The sequence below is a fragment of the Molossus molossus genome, unplaced genomic scaffold (genome assembly GCF_014108415.1).
Source record: "Molossus molossus isolate mMolMol1 unplaced genomic scaffold, mMolMol1.p scaffold_m16_p_4, whole genome shotgun sequence".
NCBI classification, from domain to species: Eukaryota; Metazoa; Chordata; class Mammalia; order Chiroptera; family Molossidae; genus Molossus; species Molossus molossus.
Genome location: NW_023425377.1, coordinates 24665163 through 24675253, shown reverse-complemented (window position 1 = coordinate 24675253; position 10091 = coordinate 24665163). Strand labels below are relative to the sequence as shown.

The following is a 10091-nucleotide window of genomic DNA, read 5'->3' as shown; positions in this document are numbered from 1 at the left end:
CGTGTGCTTGTAGTTTCATTGTGTTGCACCCATCCCAGCAGGCTGAGAGATGGCACTCTGCTCCATATTGTGTTGGCTGGATAGCTCTATTGGAATCCACAATGACTTCAATCATATTTCTGATGTTTCGGTGGAGTTGCTAGAGAGGCTTCTCTGTTTGTCTCACTTTTTCTTTTTCCTTATCTCCCTTTCTCTCTACATAGTTTCTCATCTAACCCTACCAGGCTTTTAAGGTTTAGACCTTAAAATGACATGTTGTCACATCCAGTGCCTTCTATTGGTCAAAGAAAGTCACATGACCAGCTCAGAGTCAAGGGTAGGGGAAATAAACTCTTCTTCTGTAAGAGAGATGGATGGATAACTTTCGTAAAGAGAAATGTGAGGATTTGTCAGTGTTAATCTTTGTACAATATTCTAAAAATATACTCTTTCCTTTAAAATATAATAAGCAAACATTATATGAGGATGACTGGAAGTAAGGTTTGAGAAAGGAGTTTACAGAACATCTGGACTTGAATGGCTAAAAATAATAAAGCTGGTGGTCAACGGGGGATCAACTTGTGTAACTTGTTTTCTCTTAAGTATGAAAATAAGGTTAAAAAAAAGACACTGCAATTACTTATGGGGGTGGTGATAAGAAGGTTTACTTGGGGATGAGAAAGAGATTATATTGCAGATTTTTTCTTTAGACTTTGCAAACTTGCACATCAAAGATTTCCACATACCAATTTAGTCCATAACTATTATAATTATATTCTATTTAACATTATATTGTTCTCTAGACACCACCTGTGTATTCAACTAAAGTGAAGGTGGCAGAGGTCAAGTTTCCAATCTCAAATGCTTACACAAGTGTAATAACAATAGCTAACCTTAATGGAACATTTTAATGTGCGTGTCAGATGTATGCATCATCTCAATAAAAAAATGATGAAATTAAATATATTTGAATTTCAGTTTGCATTGAAATTTTGTGTACTGAATGAAAAAAATTAGGCCCAAAGCAGAAAATAAGTTACCCAAGATTCTATCTCAGGCATTGCTATCCACCAAGATTCTGTGTTCTGAAACTGATGACTCCACGGGGGTGAAGATTGGGTGGAATGATTAAATAAATCAGTCAACTGAGAAACGCCAAAGGGCCATAAGTTAGTTAGATTACCTAGTACTTACCCTTTGGCCTTTTTCTTAATAGGATTGCAAAGTATTTAATGAGACTTGGTCACCAAATGGCAAATTTCCCTCTGACAGTATTGGCATCATGACACTGAATGTAAGAGGCATTGTCTTCCATGTATATGAATTATACCTAAAAGATCAGACCAAACATTCCATTTGTCTGCTGGATTCAGTTCAATCTATTTATGTCTATGTCTGAATAGCCTAATGAATGCCAGGTAGCTGATGCCTTCTATTTTTCATTATGCTCAATCTTTACAAACTTCCTGAGGTTCAAAGAATAAAACTTGACCTGTGCTATTCCCCTCTGTGGAAGAATTGAAAGGAAACATAGTGGCAAAAGTATTCAACAGGAGAAAACAAAGAGGGAGTTCAAAGTTCCCTACCCTTTAACCACATGACAAATGGCTTGTTGAAACTGAGTCAGGTAACTGGACACAGGATGCTATAAAATAGCTCACAATAAAAAATCAGGGTGATTAAACTGCAGGTATGAACTTTTCCCACCAAACCACAAACCACTTAGGACAATTTGACTTCTTCAGTGGGGTAGTATCATAATTTTAGAAATAAGAGGAAAGGGAAATAGAGGGGGAGGGGAGAAGCAAAGAGAAAGAGAGAGGGAGAAGAAGAGAGAGAGAGAAATTAACTTGCATAAGATCACATAGCTAAAACAAAACAAACAGGAAGACAAACACCTTGGGTCATTTCTTCATTGCTGTTGCTATTTCCACCCAAATATAATGATTACTGAAAGAATAGCCTTGACCTAGACTCCTACTCCATGATACTTGAGACAGCCTCTCCTTCTCTCTAATATGTGGCTGTGGTAAGCATTTTCTGAGCCTGCTCCAAGGTAGAATTTCGACGGTTCTCTCAAATGTAAAGGAAGATAATAATGGAAGACAATTCTAAAGGTGGGAGAATTCTTATCATTAAAGGAGAAATTAAATATTCCATTGAAGAGAATTGAAGGATTAAAAGCAATTATTTAAAAGGCCCTTGGGAATGGCTTGGAGAATAAGCACAGAAAAAGAGAGTGCAATGCCTTGTTTAATGCAACAATACCATCAACTGCTCACGGAGGCTGCCTCTGAGACCTCAGAGCATGGCTTCATGAGACTTTATCTTCCCACTGCAATATCCTCACATACAAGACACTCAGTCATATTTGTTATTTATGTATGTCATTTTCAAGTGTTATAACACTGAAGTTAGGAAAGAAGCATGACAATTTAAAAATAATTGTCTCAGAAAAATGCAAATGCAACTATTATGATCTATTTGTTGATATTTGGGAATTTACTGCACTCAGTGCTCTAGATGAGTTTCTGTATGTAAAATTAACTGGCACTATAATAACTCATTTTGACCAGTATGTAGTAGAGCAAGTGTTGAAAAAATATTAACTGAGGAATCCTAGTGGAGTATATATGGGTTTTCATTGTACAATTATTTTAACTTGTCTGTACTTTGAAATTTTTCATAATAAAATTTTGATAAAAATAATGTGATCTTTAAAAGAAATATGTATATATAAAACATGGGGTAAATTATATGGGGTATATTATAAGGGATATATATTCATATATTATTATTATTTTTTTTTATCCTCACCGTAGGATATTTTTCCATTTTTTGTACAGATAGAGTGGGAGGGAGAGAGAGGAAGGGAGAGAGAGAGAGAAACATCGACGTGAAGGGACACATCGAGTGGCTGCCACCCGCACGACCAACCAGGGCCGGGGACAAACTGCAACCGAAGTACGTGCCCTTAGCGGGAACCGAACCCGGGTCTCTCCGGACCGCAGGCCGACGCTCTAACCGCTGAGCCAAACTGGCCAGGGCTATATATTCATATATATACATCCAGCCAGTACAGAGAATAATTATGCAGGGAGAAAAAGTTGCCTTCTTACTATAAAAATTTGTATTTTTTGATGTCTTAAAATTGTTGACTTGGTTAAAAGAAATCATTATCATTTTCAAAATTACCCTTCTAAATAAACTAACATAAAATCAAATGCAATTCAGAACTCCTAAATCTGAGGACCTTAGAATTGGAAGGGATGGTAAGAATCATCTTGTTCACCTCCCTTCCTAAAGCTAAATATTCTTTAGAATTCAAAAATATTTGTCCTGCATTTATATTAGAACAAGTTCTGTAATCTGAAATTATTCAGATCAAATTCTACCATCCTTCTCCCTTCTAATGCACCTTCGGATGATGAATTACAATGTCAATATCACTTCTAAGTGTCTATTCAACTTTGTATTTCTTACTGCCACCAAAAAATTTTATGTTCTTTGGTCTCCAGACCTCACTTTATCGAAGTCATTTTCTGTTGGACATGATTCAATTAATTCAAGTTTTTTTCTTACATGAGGCAGCCATTCTTAAACACAATATTCTAGTGTTTTATAATATTGAGTTTATGACTGACTAAATATCCCAAAGCGATTTTCACATGAGCTTCTGTTTGGCATAATAGCTTGAGACAAGAAGACCAAGAGGGTGATGTTATTCTCAAACATGAAATCTATTGTCTCCTGTTACCTCATAAAACTACATTACCCATCATCATTCCCCACTGGATGTATTCATCACTTACGAATGACCAATATTCAATGTGGTTTTACTTGCTTTTAAAATATAATTTGAGGTAAATAATTGGCACATAATGTACTTGCAGAAAAAGGTCTGGGAATGTCTATTGTGGACATATAAACTTAAAATGTCAATAATACTACTGACTGAAGAGAAATCCCCTCTTAACAATAAAAAAATTGAACACTGAATTTACCTTCCCAGAGGGGCTTCACCATTTCTAATTTTATTTCCCCTGTGAGGAACATATCTGATGGAAGCATATTGAAGTTTGAATATTTATGGGAGTTGGGGCGTGAAGCAATTTAAAATGACAATCCACTCAAGAAGCAACGCCTTCCAGTTTGCCAAAGTTACTCTGTAATTTTTTTAACACAGTGACCGTGTTTAGCAATTAGGGTGGAGAACTTTTCAAATATATAACATGGTGGTGATAAGCATACTTTATTCAGAAAGCATCTACTGAAGTTACCCTGTGCTCTGTCCAACCCAACTGAGTGGGAAACAGCTGGCTGCAACATGAAGGCGTTCATTTTCTTTCCCTTCGTGTTCTGCGCCATGTTCTCAGGTAAGAAAAGTTGCATTCAAGGACTTTTCTTCCAACTCTCAAAATAAAGAATTAGAAATGTTCAGTGATCTAGTAATACCGTGTTGGACATTTTTAAAATGGGAGTATCTATCAGACAGTGAGATGAAAGAAAGTGATGTCAGACAACATGTAGACCAAGGGTATAAAAATAGTGATCGGTGAGCCAACAGTGGATAGTTTGGTGTGGCTGAAGAGAAACAGAGGTAAGGGAATGGGAAAAGTAAACCATTAGACTGCAAAGAAAATTCAGTTTAAATGGATTAGGAGAGTTTGTGAATACTCAAATTTATGTTCCATAAAAAAAATATGTTTTTGTGTGATATCCAGGGCTGTTCGGTCAAATAGAAAAGGATTCAAATCTTGGCTTTTCAATTTTCTACTTATGTTTTCTGGGGTAACTTATTTAACTTATTCTGGCCTCAGTTTTCTCATTTACAGAATGGAAATAATTATCCATTCCTACAGGTTGTTACAGGAATCATGTGTATACCAGCATTAGCCACCATTACTTGCATTCTTCTTAGGTGCCTACCACTCAATATACTTCTCTCTATTCCTTACCTCAATACAGTTATATTGTCTGTTTTCAGAGATGTAAATTTCCAGCAAGCAATGTAAATTTCTCAAGATAATAAGTAACACAGATAAGATATTTCTCAAGGCAATAAATTAGGATAAAGAAAACTATCCCAAGTTATCTCTAAATGACCTCCATTCTTTTCTTATACCCACTGAAAGGAAATAATGAAAGTAAAGTGCCTATGACCTTCAACTGCTTAGAGTTGGAACACAAGAAACAATGATTCTCTTCTCATTTTAAGCATTGCAGTTGTTTTGACATTATTGAGCACAGAGGTGATCAGACACACTCTGTTAAGAAATATCTGTCTGTAGTGATATTAAAAATAAACTAAATAAGAGAAAAGTTGTACAAAGATGTCATTTAGAGAGCTGTCAAAGTGGCAGAGTTAAGAAATAAGAATATAGCCCTGGCCAGTTTGGCTCAGCGGTTAGAGCATCAGCCTGCGGTTCGGAGAGACTCGGGTTCGGTTCCCGCTAAGGGCAAGTACTTCGGTTGCAGTTTGTCCCCGGCCCTGGTTGGTCGTGCGGGTGGCAGCCACTCGATGTGTCCCTTCACGTCGATGTTTCTCTCTCTCTCTCCCTTCTTCTCTCTTCATCCCACTCTATCTGTACAAAAATGGAAAAATATCTTCGGGTGAGAATAAAAAATAAATAAATAAGAATATAAAGCTAAGTGATAGGATTGGAGGAGAAAAAATATGTTTCACAGGAGAGAAAATGCATATAGATAAAATCCCTTACATGATGGCAGGCACCGCATATCTTGTGTATTTCAATGTCTTGCTAGATAACATTTGTATGCATTCAGCAGGCATTTGTTGCTGGAAGAAAGTACATTAATGCCTTATATAGTAGTTATATGGGTCTGGAGAGTGAAAGAGAGCAAAAAAGATGGAAGAATCAGGAATGCCTGTTACAATATACAGCAATGCCAAACATGTATTTAGAGTTTGTAAAATCAGAAGAGGAAAATACAAAACAAAAACTGAAGATAATTATTTTACAAAAATTTAACTTAAAAAGAGGTGGTTAAACCATATTCTCATATCTCAGTTTTCTTATTTTACCTAAATATTTCACCACTAGTTTTTATACTACAAATGTTCTTGTATAAAAAATTATGTATTATTAAAAATTTTATTAAACTGTGGTTTATAATAGTAAAAGACGGAAATAAACTAGAGAAGTAATTGCTAAAAGACTGGTTAAATAAGTCATTGTAAACTTAACAAATGAGATCATATGCAGCCATTGGGGACAATAATTAAGGTGTTCTCTGTATATTAATAGAGAGAGGTTTTCAATGCATATTTCATGGGAGAAAATAAGGAGAAGAGTACTATGTACAAGGGGCTACTAATCATGTTGAAAAATATATTCAACTATGTTTGTAAATACAGAGATATCTGTAATAATACAGAAAATCCTAGTAAATGTAACTGTGTCCTAATAGGGAATTGGGAGTATTGAAGCAGAAGAGAAAGGGAAAGTTACTTTAAACTATTTATCTTTTTGTATCTTTAGGATTTGATGCGATTTGTTTGTATGGCCTTGTATTATTAGGAAAACTAAACAATCTACAACAAAGAATAGATCAACCAATATATTTTTTTCATTTCATCCACATTTTTATTCTCACTGATTTCTACTTGAAATTAGTATTTGTTCATTAACAATGTTCGGTTTTCAAAACTCAGGCATACACTCATTTCTCTGCTAAAAATAAATCTCTTTTCAGTTTTTCTGGCTATAACCTGTACTTTTTATATGTCACCTCCTCCAGGAGGAGAAGCGATAAAAAAATTACCAAGGAAGCTCATGAAAAAAAAATAATGTGAGCCTGAATAAAACTTTTGATGAAAACCCAAATTAAGAAGGTGGCTGAATAAAGATGAATCATCCAATGGAAAAGGCAAAAAAGCCAAAAATAAATGCTTTTACCAAATTCAGTACAAGAAAAGCATATCCAATGGACGAATATTGCACTTAACAGCTCTAAAGCCATTCCATTTGCTTATTCATTGTGGTCTAGACCCTACTCATTTCAGAATAGAAGCTGAACAAATCTAATACATATATAATATATCTAGTATAATAAATCTATCATCTCTATATCTACCTATGACCACATATATACAGATTAGGTGGGCTTCCATAATAAACTTGAGAAGCAGGTAGAGTAGATAAGTTCTGAAACACAGGTTATAAGAAACAGTCACATAATATCTACCATTTCCTTGAGTGGTTTGACCATAAGAGAAAGAAACACATAACCACCAGAGAGAGTATGATTGATTGATTTGATACCAAAGCCTTTATGGGGAATGGTGGACATAATGCTGATCAAAACACAAAGTATGACCCTGGCCGATTTGGCTCAGCGATTAGAGCATCAGCCTGCAGTCCAGAGAGACCCGGGTTTGGTTCCCGCTAAGGGCATGTACCTCGGTTGCAGTTTGTCCCCACCCTGGTAGGTCGTGCGGGTAGCAGCCACTCAATGTGTCCCTTTCACGTCGATGTTTCTCTCTCTCTTTCTCTCCCTTCCCCTCTCTCCCTTCCACTCTATCTGAACAAAAAAATGGAAAAATGTCCTCGGGTGAGGATTTAAAAAAAAAAGAAGAAAGAGAGAAAGTATGTTTTGAGGAAGGAAAACACTGCCTTTGGAATGGGGTTAGTGGGAAAGTATATCAGAAAGCAAATACCAGAGATGGAGAAGAGACTATGAAAGGATATCTCATGCTTGGCAACTTTTGCATCTGGTAAGTTGATGACATTTTCAGTAAGATGACATGGGTAATACAGGAAAGGGTTCTGTGATATGGAGAAAGTTTACCAAAGGCATGAATCAGTCTGTTTAATTAATCAGGAAATCCTTAAAAGTAATTTGGGATAGTACGAAGGACTGGTTCAAATCATTCAAACTCTGATTTCGATATGGGGAAAACTTTCTTGACCCCATGCTTTTGGGAAACCATGTAATATGGTCAAGAAAGAAATGGAGGAAACAAAATATTCAAGTTATGAAAATTAATAGGAAGAAGATTCTGTCTTGAGGTTTGGTTAAAAAAAATCAAGGCGGCATTAAATACATACTATATTTTGGAATGAATACTGTTGATGTTAAGTTCTTGAAGTTAGTAACTTTATTTTATTCTTGTGCTTATTTTATCATTGCAGGGTCTTCAACCCAGACTTTGCAAACAAGTGTTATTAAACTAGAAGAGGATCCAGAACTTGCACTTACCTTAGAGAGAAAAAATAAAGCTAACCCTCAAGGAGAACAAACAGAATCGAATAAGAAAGGTGATAGCAACACACAAAGAAAACCAGGGATCTTTATTCTGGGAGGACAACCAGGGTATTCTCACCAGCCAGTGAAACTAGAGAGTTTTAACCAGCAGGGGAAGCCAGGAGTTTCAAATCAGCCTGGGAGTCTGCAAGGAAATTCAGGAGAATCTAATCAAAAAGGTAGTTTAGAAATCTCCATTGAACCCGGAAAACCAGGATCATCTAGCCAGCAAGGAAAGCCAGGATCATCTAGCCAGCAAGGGAAGCCAGGATCTTCTGGTCAACAAGGGGAATCAGGGTCATCTAGCCAGCAAGGAAAACCACAGCAGGGGAAGCCAGGAGTTTCAAATCAGCTGGAGTCGCAAGGAAATTCAGGAGAATCTAATCAAAAGGTAGTTTAGAAATCTCCATTGAGCCCGGAAAACCAGGATCATCTAGCCAGCAAGGAAAGCCAGGATCATCTAGCCAGCAAGGGAAGCCAGGATCTTCTGGTCAACAAGGGGAATCAGGGTCATCTAGCCAGCAAGGAAAACCAGGGTCAGCTAGCCAGCATGGGAAGCCAGGATCTTCTGGTCAACAAGGGGAATCAGGGTCATCTAGCCAGCAAGGAAACCAGGGTCAGCTAGCCAGCAAGGGAAGCCAGGACTGTCTAACCAACAAAGAAAACCAAAGTCTTTTTACAATCAAGAAGAAAGAAAAAATGTAGGCAACCCTTCGGATGGCAATATGAAGAGTCAGGTTTGTGTTCATTTCTTTTTCTTTTTTCTTCCTTGGTCAACTTATCTCAGCTATTCTCTTTTCCAAGATTTGAAAACGGTTAACAGAATACACTACTAATGACAAACACTTTGCAATGACACCGATTCCATGAAAGGACAGGACATTTGGAGGTGGTCATTTTTGCATACACCTGTGATGATTAGTGAGTATCATGGACTTCCATCTACCTCTCATTTCCTTCTACTCTTTTCCACTCAGACCCTTCCACCTAAACTAGACTAGCTCGAACCCTCTTTACTTGAGCCCCACTTCTACCAGATTTAATGTTCAAGCTCATTTCCATCCCATCTATAATCTACAGACCACTAAGGTGGTATTTCTAAATCAAAAACCTGATCTATCATTCTTTTGCTGAAGGTTCTTCAGAGCCACACTACCTCGATTCTAGATTCTAGAGGATAAAAGCCAAACGCCTGAGCACAGCATTTAATAGTTTTCAAGAATGAACCCCATATCATGCCACTCTGGCTCATCTATTATAAGCATCACACAGAATCCTTTGATTTTCTACAAATATATTCCTAAAACTAATGATATCCTTTATTGTGCCATGTACTTTATTGCTTTATAATTAATTACCTGTCTATTCAGTTAACATGAATTTCTTAAAGAAAGTACCACTTCTTTCCAAACCTGAATCCCCAAATCTCAGAAAATCATAGGCATAGAATGTATTCTCTTGAACCATTGGTCAGATAAGTAGATAAATGCCTGGTGTTTGGGAGCTGTCATGCAAACAGGTACACATCCAACACACCTGTATTGCCTTCTGAGTCCTGCAGTGATTGCTTTCACTTCCCAGTTTCGCTTCCAACTGCCAGCCTCTCAATAGCATTTATGAATGACTCTGGACACTTCACATAATACATCCAAAAGTGTTTTTAGAACACTATCTCAATTAAACTTCATTTTTTATCTCATAAATGTTCATTCCTCAACTCCCTTTCAAATGAAAGCTATGTGTCCCGCTTGGTCTTTTTCTCTTGGCTGGCATGAAATAGTAATCTTTCAGGGACATTACTGCCATCCAGACCTGAATGCCACCACCAGAAGGTTTCTGAGTGT

At 36.8% G+C, this 10091-nt stretch overlaps 1 protein-coding gene across 1 annotated transcript; it reads left to right on the top strand.

Annotated features, from left to right (window-relative positions):
* Positions 1–4306: 4306 nt before the first annotated feature.
* On the top strand, positions 4307–8952 carry MARCOL (MARCO like). The gene is given in 3 exon segments (XM_036281624.1): positions 4307–4355; positions 8136–8630; positions 8633–8952. Coding segments are annotated over 3 exon segments (864 nt in total).
* Positions 8953–10091: the final 1139 nt, after the last annotated feature.